Raw genomic sequence first — 14,273 nt, 5'->3', positions numbered from 1 at the left:
AGAAGAAGGGACAGAGCGGTGTTGAATAAAGGTAAATTGTGTGAAAAATAATGCGTTTTTAAAAAAACGAAGCATTAACACATGTTAGACTGCACCCCATAAACACAATCAAGCCTAGAAAAAATCCAGTGAACCACCCCTTTAAATATTCTTCTTTTCATGAAATAATTATCATAGTAGCGCCTGTATCTGAAATCCACAGCATTAATCTTGAGCTGCTTTTGTTGTGTAACAGCCTTGGTTAGCAACTGCTATCAGTTGAGACTACATCTGCTGTCAGACTATCCTCAAAGCCAGACTAGATGTTTTGTATGGCTCTTAGGAGGCAAAAAAAAATTTAAAAATACAAGAGCATTAAGAGGTATGAGGTGTGATTGTGTGTACCATACCCTCCTGTGTATGTTTGCTGTGGGCTTCTTTAGATTTGGCATGCTGTAATTCCAACTGCTCTATCAATACTTGATTCTCCTCCAGCACCAAGCGAGCCTGCTCCTGCAGGTGCCTCCTACACACATCACACACACACACACGCACACGCACGCACACACACACACACCTGTGTGAGTGTTTGAATGAACAGTGAGGCTGGCAAGCAGGATGAGAGTTCTTTCACTGATGAAGAAGACGAGCTGACTGTGAACAGCTGGTAATTAATGCAAAGACAGAAGCAAGAACCTCTCTAGGACATACACATTAATTCCAGTCAACACAAACTACCTTCCTGAGTTCTAAGCTTTGGGTTAAAACCCACACACACCCATTTTTCAGCTCAATGACAGGTTTAAATTCAGAAAATCAGAGAAAATGAAAAAGTTGTTTTGAGGGAGTGGTGTAGTCCTGTAAAGTGAAAGTTTTTTGTTGTTGTTGTTTTCATATTTACATTCTCATTAAACAATGCAGAAAAGACTGCTCCTCGCATTCACATTTACAGACACACAATTCGTATTTGTATCAAGCTGCAATTTTACTGTATGTCTGACATGCTGATGCAAACACTGCTCCCATGGCAACAAAGAAATGAAACATGGTTTAAAAACAAGATCTGAATGCAAGCTTGCAGTCTAGTTTAAGCAGACTAAATGAATACAGTAGTCTGGCATAAGTCAATTAAGAGAAGTCTGTCATTTCACCAGAAGATTGACTTATGATTTTGATTAAACATTACAAGGTCAAAAAAAAGAAAGAAACATATGCATGGATTAATTGTTTACAATAGGGTCAATAACATATATTTAGAAAACAGATAGGGTGACTTTTCATTTTATGTCAGATTATTTCATGACTTTAAGAGAGGAAACCTAAATAACTATAAATACAACTGAATACAAATAAACAAGTCTGGTAATAACAGAAATCATCTGCAAGAACCGTTAATGAAATATATAGTTCAGATCTGGTATTTTTTTCTCTTTGTTTTCAACAGTGAAAATGACATATATTCTTAGTCTGTTTGTGTTGAAACATCCTCACTCTTATGCTCATAACTTCAGCCCCATGACCGTCAGCCATAATGAAACAGGCTTTCAATCCTGTGATAAGAGCATGGCTAGCAGAGTGAGGCATGCTTCAAAGACAAGATGCCGTGTTTTTGTTATCGCCCTTAGGACTACCGCAATCCCCCTGGACATTTTCCCCTTTCCCTTTTCCACCTCTAATTTCTGTGAAACAAAATTCTCGGAGGGAATTTCAGTCCACTGTGACTTCATTCCAGGCACACAAAAATGCATACATTTTTACATTACATAGAAACACACTCATACTCACCATTCTTTGTTGCTGACAGTGCTGCTTTTGTTGACCCGAGTATGAAGTTTCTCATTTTCCTGAATTACCTCCTCTGCACGTGCTCTCAGACTCTGTAGTTCTTCCTGTCAGAAGAAACACACAAAAAAAACTCCACAAACTGCTAAAATACTTCAAGTAAGGATATTGGTATGCATGAACGTCCTCTGGTGCATCTGTAAATGTATTCATCTCAGCCAAAGATCATCGGAAACTTCAGCATAGGTGCACAAAGTGAAAAAGCCTCCTCAGCTCTCACCAGGACCAATGTTTAAGCTCTCAAAATAACACCTTGACACAGGAATGAATCTCTTTAATCTGAACTTTTCCAGAAGTATCTGGGACATTTTTAAAGTATAAGTTGCATTGTGTTTTTTGTGTGAATTTGTCTTTGACATACTTATCACAAATATCACTGATGAATGTGATTATTCAACCCTTGACTACAGAGAGAGGGTGGTAAAAATAATTGTCTGTCCCTTAAAAACATAATACGTGGCTCTGAAAGGAAAGATCTTTAAATTCAAGGCAGGTAAGTCTGGTGGCAGTGTTGGCTGCACTGCAAGTGTGTTAGAAAGAGAGAGAGAGACTCAAAGACAGAAAACCAGACTATTAGAGAGAGATTATTACATAGATCCTATGATTAGTGAGGCTAAAATCATATTCATATTCATATATTGCTTTACTGGCATGACATACATTTTTATGTGATCAGCGATTAAGAAATACTGCTGTTTATCTGAAGGCCAAACCAAAAACCTTTTATAAATAATAAAATAAAATAACTAAGTTCTAGTAATAGTAGAGTAAGTAAAACAGTATTCAAACTGATCAATAAATCACTGTGAATAATGACTAAAAATAATAACAATAATAATATAGTATAATAACAAAAACAACAATCGATAATAACATTAAAGGCAGAGTAAGCGATTTCTGGTAGCCAAGCCATGCTGGTTTCGTCTGGCCAGAGGAGAACTGGCCCACCGGCTGAGCCTGGTTTCTCCCAAGGTTTTTTCTCCATTTCTGTCACTGATGGAGTTTTGGTTCCTTGCCACTGTCGCCTTTGGCTTGCTTAGTTGGAGACACTTGACTGATTGCACAGACACTATTGGAAGAGAGCTGAACTGGATGATGACATCACTGAATCATCAATGAACTGGCACTGGGTTGGGAGTGGGGCTGGCGTCTTCATCCGCGAGGCCGACGGTGAAAGCAGATTCGCAGGAGCTCATCACCTACTCTACATAAGCAGCGAAGCTCCCTCGAGGACCTTCCCCGGACAACTGCGCTCATGTGGCGGTGTTCAGTCCGGCATGCAGGAATGTGCACAGGCAGTCATCTGGTAAGGTGGTCTGATTGGCGAGACCGAGGAGTTCCTCAACATGCTCCTCAAGCTCGAGGCAAAGCAGATGGACAGCGGCAAAGTGATCCATTGACAAAAACAAACAAAAAACACAGACAAACCGAAAAAATAAAACAAGATAAAGGCTACTTTCTTTCTTTTTGGGTCCGGTCTTCTGTCACAGCTACACTGTATCAAAAGCACAAACACGAAGAAGAAGGTTTATAAAGTCTTTAATACAACACACTGGTAAACCAACATACAGGGTAGCATAAATGCAGACGTAGACGAGACCGGAACTTAAATACACAGACCAAACAAGGATAACTGACTACACACACCTGAACAGAATGACACAATTAACACAATGAAGGAGAACGGTGCAAGAGGAAAACAAAGTCCAAACTGAATGACATTGTGATAAAGGCAAAGTTAGTCAAGGCAATAAAATTTCATGTATTATTATTATTATTATTATTATTATTATTATTATTATTATTATTATTATTATTATTATTATTATTATTATTATTATTATTATTATTATTATATTATAACTATTAACCTTATAAGGTTATAGCCTACAAAACCAGTTCCAAAGTAAGTACAATTGAAAATTCAATTACAGGTTACAAAATCAAGAAAATATCATAAAAATGACACAGTGAGACAGTTTTAAAGGCAGAGTAAGGGATTTCTGGTAGCCAATGTTTATATTTGAAATCACCAAAACAAACACGCCTCTACCCCAAAAGGGTCTTGCCCCTATTTTGATAGCTCTGCCCCACATATACGTACGCAACCCAGGCAATGATTAGTTCTGTGAAACAAAGCAAAACCAATGTTACACCGTGTCTACGGACGTGAGCGGCTCGGCGCAACAAATCCCCGACAGAAAACTGCTGCCGGGTTCTATTTATGACGTGCTGACACACATTTCAAATGGTTTTCAACGGTCGTTTGATCGCGTCCGGTGTAGGCAGACTTTAGCTGTTGTAGACCCGGTGTTACTCACCTATTGAGAAGAAACAAAGCAACCTTGGTGTCCGATCGCAGGCCTCGGTCCTTGAGTTCTCTCCGGCGCTGGAAAGCTGATCCGATATTTACATGGGTCCTACTTCTTGCCTTATCGTTCCGCAGACGTTTTCCTCTTTTGTTTTTTATCCGCCATCTCTATCTTTCTGTCTCTCGGCTCGGCTAATGTCCGTCCCATGCACTGAAAGCTCTCTCCTCCACATCACGAGTAGACACGCCCCTTATTGCTGATTGGCTACAAGTTTGTTTTGCTATTCGGGCCGAATCAGTTTTCTAAAGTGCTTTTGAAAAATCACATACCCTGCCTTTAATCGCAATGAAAATATTCATTGTGTTGTGAATGTTAATTAAACAGTTATAAAGATTATTTCATCAGCTGTGTTACATATAGATTTTAGTTGAGCATTTTGTTGCACAGAAGACTTAACAGTTGTTTAATTTCTTTCATATCACTAATGGAAAGTTCATGAGCTGATCGTAAAAAGCGCTATACAAATAAAACTTGAATTGAAACTTGAATTGAATGATGAGGGTGTGGCTGCCGCTGGGGTGGGGCTTCAGCGTCTCTCTTCCTCTCTTGTTGTCTGTGAGACCATCGTGAAGTCATGGGTCGTCTGTGGAGGTCTTGTGGTGGTCTTGAGTGAGATGAAGGTCCAGATGTATCAAACGGCTGCATTCTCACATAATTTCTGTTTGTTCCTTTATAGCCAGCTTTTGGGAAGCGTATAAAGGCAACATCTTTGATTGCTTTGGCAAAAATCCTGACTACATCCTGATTCAGGTGGAGCCCATAATGCAGGTGCCATGGTCTTATAGAACTATGATGGACTAAGTGTACATTGGGCAGACTGGAACAGAAGTGACGGACCTCTTAGTTGATCTTATCAATCTCAGAGGGTTGGACGTCGAGCCGTGGGAGCAAAGTGGAGACCAGTATATGTGTAGTGGAGAATGTTCTCTTCCATCTCATACACAGCCTTGGCTGTACCTTCATTTAAATTGTGGAGGTCATTCGTGCCTGTATGAATGATAATACATTGCGGGCTGACGAGTTCAACATTAGTGAGCAGTTCATGAACAAGTTCTGTGTTTCTGCAGTGGAACGCTAGAACTCGCTGTCTGGGGAACAGTTTCTTGGGTTCAATGTTCTTTCCAATTTAGTCCATAAGGAGAACTACTGGAGGCTGAGTCGCTGGTGTTCTGTGGGAGGGGGGCTGTGTGTGAGTGAGGTCCTAACATGGCAATTCACTGTGTCTGGAGGTGTAGAGCTGTGTGATGTCACTTCATGATGGAGTTGTAAGTTACTTTCGGTGCAGTTGTTGTTAGGAGATTCATTTTCCTTGTTTTTAAGCTGTAAACACATTGCAGTCTGTTCTTTCAGCTTTTCTTTTAACTTGTGGATGTTTTTCTCTAACTTTCATGTTGATGTTGTGCAAATCCTTAATTTCAGCCTTAAGATTATTGATAGTAAATTCATCTGGGCGGCTAAGGATTAGCTGTCTTAATTCTGACACCTCCATCTCTAGTAGAGCCTTTTTCTTAGGAAGACACTGGAGATAACTGGATACGTGTGTGGCCTGCTCAGTCATCAGTTCATCAGATGGGGCAGGAGATGTGCTGACTGGAGAGTAGGGTAACAGTCCATTCTCCTCTTCAAATTCCTCTTTAACAGTGCAAGGTGTTTCCTCCTTAACTGGGGAAATGATTTTTCGAAAGCTTGGAGACTAGCTTTATTCCCTTGAATTAAGACCACACCACCGTTGCACAGATTGATGTTTTGGAAATGGGAGGAGTTGTCAGCGGATTCAAAAATGCAGATCTGACTACCTTTACAGATTCCCTTCTTCGCAGTTTAGGGGAAATATTTACTAATAGCACTTTTCCAAATGGGGTTCCTCCTCTCTGTATAGAAGATCAGATTTGTCCTTTTTTCTTGAGATGTCATATACACATAAAGAGATTCAGGGTGTTCATGTAAAGTATCTGTTTAAACACCTTTCTTTTATCTCCTTTAATGTCTGTAGGATAAACGATCTCCATGCTAACCTCTGAACGTGTCTGTTATTGACAGTTGAGATTTACATGACGCTGGTAATTGTTAATAAAAATAATATATATATATAACAAAAAAAAACTTCTTAATGACATACTTTAATGTCCTGTGTTGATGTATATTTATCTCTTCTTGAGTTTACGCTGCTGTACCATACTGATGATTGCATTCTGTTGTATGTAGTACACAGCGCCGGCACTCCGACCGCTGACACGGCTGTCCGATGCCACTGTAAATCGCAGTTGCGGCTCCTTCAATGAAGTGACTGAAAGTTATCGCTTTGTTTCTGTACTCTTGTATTTCTATAGGTGTTAAACACAGGTTTTTATGAATTTTTGCCTTAATTAACAGCTGTACTTTATGTGAAGCTTATATCCAGTGCATCTGTTCAGAATGTTGATCTCTCTCTCTCTCTCCTAAAATCAGCTTTCTCTGCAAGAACTTCATTCTCATATTCTCATTTTATGTCATTTTGCAAGACTAGCTGGCTAGCAGTGGCATCTCTCATTGGTACTGTGCATGTTAATACAATACACTCAAATAGCATTTGACAGGCTGCTCAATATGAAGTACACAATAGATGAGTTTACACATTATATATATATATATATATATATAATATAAAATGATCACATACATTTCTACCTTTTCAGTATCTGACTTTTTAAAATTCCCAAAACAAATGTCACAGATCAAAGCAGACATAGTCCTGCCATTGCTATTTAATATACTTCGAATGCCCAAAAGAAAATTAAATTATTGCAAATAAACACAAAAATATGTAATAAGAGTAAGAGTATCCTTCTCACACGGGTACAAACAAACTCACCTCACAGAACTTGAGGAGTTTGTCTTTGGCATTCAGATGGTCCTCATAGGCCAGCAGCAGCGGTGATAAATATTTCATATCCAGCTAAAGGCAATTCAGAGTACAAGTACCATATCATTAAACAAAAACAAATAAAAATCTCTTCTACATTTCTCTTCTGTCCAACAACAACAAGCGGTGAAATAATCTGACAAGAGTAGGACATCACTGTCTTTGTTAAATAATACACATTGGTAGGAAACCAATACATAGTAAGAAATAAGCATTTTGTTATGAGATGTCCTCATAAAGGCTCATTTATAAATAAACACAAAAATATGTAATAAGAGTAAGAGTATCCTTCTCACACGGGTACAAACAAACTCACCTCACAGAACTTGAGGAGTTTGTCTTTGGCATTCAGATGGTCCTCATAGGCCAGCAGCAGCGGTGATAAATATTTCATATCCAGCTAAAGGCAATTCAGAGTACAAGTACCATATCATTAAACAAAAACAAATAAAAATCTCTTCTACATTTCTCTTCTGTCCAACAACAACAAGCGGTGAAATAATCTGACAAGAGTAGGACATCACTGTCTTTGTTAAATAATACACATTGGCACATAGTAAGAAATAAGCATTTTGTTATGAGATGTCCTCATAAAGGCTCATTTATACTTTCGCCTGGCTCCACTCCGTGAGCTTCCGCAGACTGCGCATGCACAACCCCAAATTCTGGAGGCTTTTATACTTGACGCGTTCGACGTTGTGATATTATTTGAAATGACAGGGGGCGCACAAGCGAAACCGTCTTCGGAAGAAACAGGAAAGAACAGAGAAGTAGGAGTTTTATGGGCCCTAACCTTGGGTGGTATCACTTTAGTGAAGTTTTAAAAAAGTGTCTTTTTTTGGATCAGAGTGCGGACATCTCATGTTTTATTTTTTTATTTGTTTTTTTGCATTTGACTTTGGTTTTTTTATTGTCCTGCACCTGTTCCCTAATTGGGTTTGTGGATATGCACACCTTTTGTATATTTTTAACCTTTTTAAAATTGCTAGAGTCCAATTAAAAGGAATGGAAAAATGTTGGGAAATCTGAGGATATTAGAAGAGTTAATCAAAATGACTACATTGCAATGTTTTTACGCAACAACATATGTGAAATGATAAGTAACATGAAACACTCACACAAGCAATTATGAGTTTGTTTGTTTTTTCAGAAAACAACACAATACACTTTCTGTAGCATTACAATTTGCTTTTGGGTTAACAGTATAAAAATACAAGTATAAAAATGTATATAGTTTCACAGTTCTTGCTTTCAATATTCTTAATAATATATAAAATTTTAAAAAATGATTCTACAACTGCAAGTATATAAATGTTTTTACATAAAAATTCTTGGGTAAGGTGCTTTGCAAGTTTTGAAGTGTTTGTGAAAACATTTACTGTATGTAAAATATCTTAATAAATACTGATCTTCAGTTGTGCCCATTGTGTAGAAGAACATTTTAGATAAAAGTAGTGTTGTAAGGTGCTTAGCAAGTGTAAGTCATGCAAATGTAAGTCATGCAAATATGTCTTAAGTGAGATCATAAAGATGCCAGTACAGGCGAAACAGCTTCAAAATCGTCCATGTTCTACGAGACGCCGCTCGAGATGCCGTGCACACTGGCACGCAAAATAGTGTCGCGTGCACTCAACGCGCACTTCTGCCAACACCGTGATGACGTCATTTTTGCCACGTGCACCCAAGCGAACTTACGGACGCGTCGAGTATAAATCAGGCTTGACAAACTTGTGAATGCATCATCTTAAGATAAGTAACCAATAAGAAACATTAGAAAGAGACAGTATGGACATTATTAGCCTAAATGAAACAAACACACAAAAGAATACCATAAATTTACATACCAGCCAAGGAGGCGCAGGTCCTTTCACTGGCAGGCCTTTTAACTGAGCGTTCTAGGAAAATTAAGGACAAGAAATGGAAGAAATTATACATTATCTCACACCCTTTATCTTATAGATATTGTGATGTGACAAAAAAAGTAAAAGTACTGTAATTACACAACATAATTACAGAACAGTGCCAATTCTTAAACAGACAGCTGAAGTGTTGAATAAAAAGGATAGGACAGACTTGTGTGCAATTTTCAAAGTACGCAGGGCAGCGAAATGAAAAAAAAACAACAACAAAATGAGCAAGACACAAGCACAACTGTCAATCTAGTGCATGTTTAATAGAAAAACAATGTAAAAGCAGCGCAGACGAACACAAAAATGCATTCTGTGTGAACCGCTCTTTAGAGTAAAGTTGAAGGGAATGTATCAAAAGGAGCGGTGCAGTATGTGGTCACTGAGATTAGCAGTAATATTGGATTGAAAATCTGTGACATGATGGGACTGAATAGAGAGCATGTTTTAGCGGGTGTGTGGATATGTGCTTTAAAGGCAATGAGAGATGAGCCTCTTTCAGACATTGATGCAAGAGGACAATTCAGAACTCACAAGTGACATGAGCCAATGGCCCCCTCAGGACAGAGAGACACACGCGCACACACACAAACACACACACAGCTCAAAGCTGATGTAGCTCAGAAGTTGCTTTAGGACAAGCTGCCATTGTGAGTTTAAGAGAGATTTTGTGAGCGTGACATGGTCTGCAACCTTCTCTCTTCCTTCAAAACACACACTTTTGTTTTTATATTAAGATGACCTTGATCGATGACTACTGACATTTTTTATATTTTATATTTCAAGCTGAAGTGTGAAATTGTTTCAAACATTAAAGAGGTTTGATAACGGTAAGTGACCTCTTTGACCTCTCACATACATACGAAAATTATGAATTGGGAATGATTCCTGTCAATTTACAATACATCAGGGCAGATGGCAAGTTACAGACAGACTTCCTGAGTGCATTTCTTGTACAACAATGTAACTTGCAGCTTAACTACAATAGTACGATGCATTAGAGAAATTAACTGGCTAGTCACAACTGTTTCCCAAAACCATAGTCTTTATTGGCATATCTGTCGCTTGAACTGTGTTGGTTCAACAACTGTCATTAATGACATCTTTCAGGTGGTGGAGCAATAACGCCTGCTAATTAATTGCCTCAAGATCGAATTAATGTTAGATTAATGTTGTAAATAATGTACATAGCATCAGAGGGCTACTTTGCTGTTTTTGTTCTCTGATGTTTTCCTTTATTCTCATGTTTGATTAAATCACGGGATCCCTCTTATGTCTCGGTTCCCCAGGAGTACTAGACACACAGAGCGCTTGCTGAATGACAAAAAGCTGACGCTGGTCTCACCGCACGTGCTTTTATAGCCTCCTGGTCATTACGTCACCCGCCGTGACGTCTCGCCCAGCTGTTAGTCTGATTACACACGAGATTCAGAGCCCGTCACGCTGAACGGCGTTCCCCTAGCGTTTTCGACGCAGCTCGAGTTCCTGAAGAGGAACTCAGCTTTCATTCATATCCATGGAATGACATATATAGATTGTACTGCATGTTAGCTTCTAACCACAAGTTGAGTAGTGTAGTTCCAACCACATAACTTTGCAATGCTATTTGCAAATGTTCTTTAGAACTATGGTTTTGGGAAACACTGAATCACTGAACTACGTTGGTTATGACGGAACTTGTTGGCTGACAATGATATTGGGAAACACACACCTGGGGGAGTGTTGCAGAAACTGTGTTTTTTGCAATTCTGTTGCAATTCTTACACTAGTGGTCCAGAAATAACACATCTTTAACTGAATATGCTTAGTAATACAATGGATTTCTTTTTAGCATTTTTACATGTTAAATTAAATGTGAACAAGCCCTTATGAGACAACTTTCCTCATGAGTTAGGTCCAATGTTGTTTTCATGGAATTGATTTAATTGAGGTCTGAACAGATTATGTATTTAGATTTCAGAAAAAAAATTTTTTTACTCATAATGAGAGATATTTTTAAAAGGCTGCCTGCGGGACTGCAATCACAATGCTTAGTTGGATTATTTTCTAAATCTATAATTGTGTGATCTAAATTGTTTGAATAAAGAGTGGAGCAGTGGGCTAGTTTCCAAGTGCTGGTACATACTGTTACAAAAGCACCATGCATGAACCATTTCATTTTTTGCACAAAGACATCAACAAAAAGCAGGTGTTTTAGCCTATATATTCAACTTTGTTACAATGAAACGAAATTATAGGTCATTAAATTCATTAGAAATAAGTCATTCTTTATACAGTTTTAAAAACGGTACATATTCTAAAATAATTGTATATGTAAAGTGTGGTGTGATCCTGTGTGCAATGCACTTTTTTATCTCTAATTAGCGTAAAAGTAACACTGCTGAGAGTCCCCAGGCTTAATGACTCAATCACATTGCAGCAGTGTTGCCAGCCACTGCCCTAATCACTGCAGCAGCCCTCCCATACACGCTTCCTGCGGCCCGCTCCCTCAACAGAGTGTTCAGACACATTCAGCATTTCACTGATCCACTTAAGGCTAGAAAGGGAAGCAATCAACAGTACTGTAAAAAGCAAAGGCTGGTGGATAGAGTGAGAAGGAGACAGAGAGAGCCTAGTTTCAAAAGGGCAGCTTGTGTCTGTGTCTTCTTTAACTGAAGCCCATGTGACAACTGACCAAATTTCCTTAAATTTCAATCCTGCTGAGCTGGAAGAAGGGGCAGCGGGAGAGAAAGAGCAGAAGAGAGTGTGAGATTCAGGCTACTACTGACCTGAAACTAAAGTGACAGAGTATATTTAGCCTGCCGATTGTTTCCTCTCTCCCCATCCGCTCACATCTGCCCCACCACACACCAGTGATCAAATTAAAGTCAGTCTTTTAACAACCAGAGTTCAAGAGTCCAGGACAGTCAAATGTTCAATCGCACTAAATAAACAGAACTGATATGATCATTTTTTAAATGTAAAATATTAACCGAAACCTCCTGAGATGTGAAAATGGGAATTGGAATATTTTAGAAAGAGCTTCAGTTCTGTGATCAGCAGATCTCTAATTCATTGCCGTTAGAGACTGTCCGCACTAAGCTCATCTTTAAATGAGGAGCATGTCAAGCATCTGAATACTGTACAGATGAATAAAAAGCAGATTAATATATTATACTGAAGTATCTGAGCAATCAGAAGAGCCATTATCTCGGTGAACCAGTGAGCCAGACAGTCTCAGAGTTCAGACAGCCCTCATCAATATAAAATAAGCTTAATCTGTCCCTTCCACCTTAAAATGACACCAGAGGGACAAAACTGACATCTTTGATCCTTCAAAGATGGACAGCAAAGAGGTCACGGTGCTCTCGGGCTGTCAAACTCTTCTGAGGCTTTGTTAAAGAAGCTCAGTTATGCAAATCCTCTGAGTGCTTTCCACTTATTATTCACTGCATAAAAGCTCATAAAAACTTATGACACATCAGCTGTTTAGTTGCAGGGCTCTTTTCGATATTATGCTCCTACATGCAAATCCCAGCATATTTAAACAACATACTGTTGTCACCAAAGCATTAATAGTAATATGGTTAAATGAAGGTCTATAATTTTTGGATGTGTCTCAGCTACCCACCATCTCAGAGGTGCTAGAAGATAACTAATGCATTCATAAGGCTAAGACAAGCTGCACGCAAGGGTAAAGCAGAAACAATCTCTGATTAAACGCGCACACACACAGATCTGGTCTCAACCTCTCGCTGGTTAATGCTCCTTTGAAATTATAATACCCTGCAAACTATCATCTCTGCATTAAACAGGAAGTAGGAGATGAAAGGAAGAGTTGCATATCATTACTTTGGTGTCAGCTAATCACACCCTGTTAGACTGAAAGGAGGCTACTAAAATTCTGAGAGCCCATTCCTTTTTCATCAATTATAAAGAAAATTGAAGTATAGTTTCCAGCGGCCCTCCAGAATCAGCCTATGCAGATATGCAGCAATTAACTTCAGTTATCACACAGCACCGATCTCTCGCATCAAAACAGAGGATAAGGCAAGCGAGATATAATAATGCAGATATAATGTCCCGTACATGAACTCAAACATTTATCATATCAGAGAACCATCTCCAGAATTTTAATTAAAGGCTGTGTGGCATGTTTCTTGCCACAGTATGTGAAAGTACCACACATATTCTTTTGCAAGCACTTAAAAGTGCATTTATAGAATCATAGCTCTCTCATCTTGATATATACAGAGCTCTGAGAACTTACACAAAGCTAGAAAATGCAGATTCCCCATCCATTACATATACATTAATATTTTTGTTTAGTTGAGGGGAGGGAATGCTCACTGTAACTTTTGGAAAAGTATAACATTTCAAAACTCCTGACTCTTTTAGTGTAGTGCTGGGTTTGAGCCTATAGACCTGTCTTTAAAACGCTTTCAAACCTGTCCCTGAAAATGGTGTACAGTGAGCTATTTTACCTCGTCCTTGGTGAGTGGTCGAAATCTGGCTTGGTATCTGCTGAGCTCCACATTGAGACGGTGAACCGTCATCTTCAGCCCATCATTCTCATCTACCAGCTCTTGAGCCTGCTGCCTCAGACTCTGTAACTCGGAGCTCTCACCTATACACACACACATACAACTGCATAGTTAGATCAGAGCTGATTTATGCAAAACCACACACTACTAAACCCGCAAAAAAAAACAAAAAAAAAAAATTCCCACACAGAAATGTATACATATATGGGTGTTTCTTCTACTGGGCACTTTGATTCTTCTATATCATGAGAAAATTCCATCAGTTAATTTTTCCTCACCTGAACAGCCATAAACAAATTTCCAGCACATCTCAAAATCACTATTATTTTTGTGTTGGAAATTATATCTTAAGCAAGTTTTTTTTTAAATATATGTTCGCAAGGGATATTTCACGATTTTATTTTGTTTTGTTTTCTGCACACATCACATGTCACCTCTTCACTAGTCTCAGCCTCAGACATATTCCGCCTGGAAACAAATATGCCGTGACGCCAATCTTTAAAATACGTTCAAGAGTTTTACACATGGTCTGTTATTGTGGGGACATTTCCATGCCCATAAACCTGACGCGGCACAAACCGAAACGTGATTGGTTGCTTCATCTGTCAGTCATATGGCCTCTTGGGCGGTCCTTGCCATTCAAAGCGGCCAAGGTTCACAGACCATCTGCCGTCAGTCTGAAGGTCTGGCTATGTGAGACTACCTCTTCACTGAAACTGTTGTCTCCTTGGTAACCAGCTAGACTTTT

The 14,273-nt window shown here is 38.8% G+C and overlaps 1 protein-coding gene across 12 annotated transcripts in view; it reads right to left on the bottom strand.

The window, feature by feature from the left end:
* Positions 1-14,273, bottom strand: part of LOC107741035 (centrosomal protein of 89 kDa-like) — a 78,090-nt gene that overhangs the window by 49,143 nt on the left and 14,674 nt on the right. For all 12 annotated transcript variants that reach the window (XR_001640150.1, XR_001640151.1, XM_016553614.1 and 9 more), the window contains 5 exons: positions 13,466-13,608; positions 8,940-8,990; positions 7,412-7,495; positions 1,765-1,868; positions 390-505 (listed from right to left, as the gene is read on the bottom strand). Coding sequence is in view for 10 of the 12 variants with exons in the window: in XM_016553614.1 (XP_016409100.1) it covers positions 390-505; positions 1,765-1,868; positions 7,412-7,495; positions 8,940-8,990; positions 13,466-13,608 (498 nt within the window). In the remaining 2 variants the exon portion in view is untranslated. The remainder of the gene's footprint in view (positions 1-389; positions 506-1,764; positions 1,869-7,411; positions 7,496-8,939; positions 8,991-13,465; positions 13,609-14,273) is intronic.

Source organism: Sinocyclocheilus rhinocerous, unplaced genomic scaffold (assembly GCF_001515625.1).
Source record: "Sinocyclocheilus rhinocerous isolate Xijiao unplaced genomic scaffold, SAMN03320098_v1.1 scaffold2782, whole genome shotgun sequence".
In the NCBI taxonomy this organism is placed as follows: domain Eukaryota; kingdom Metazoa; phylum Chordata; class Actinopteri; order Cypriniformes; family Cyprinidae; genus Sinocyclocheilus; species Sinocyclocheilus rhinocerous.
Note: the sequence above shows the minus strand (reverse complement) of the source record. Positions and strands in the feature narration are given on the sequence as shown.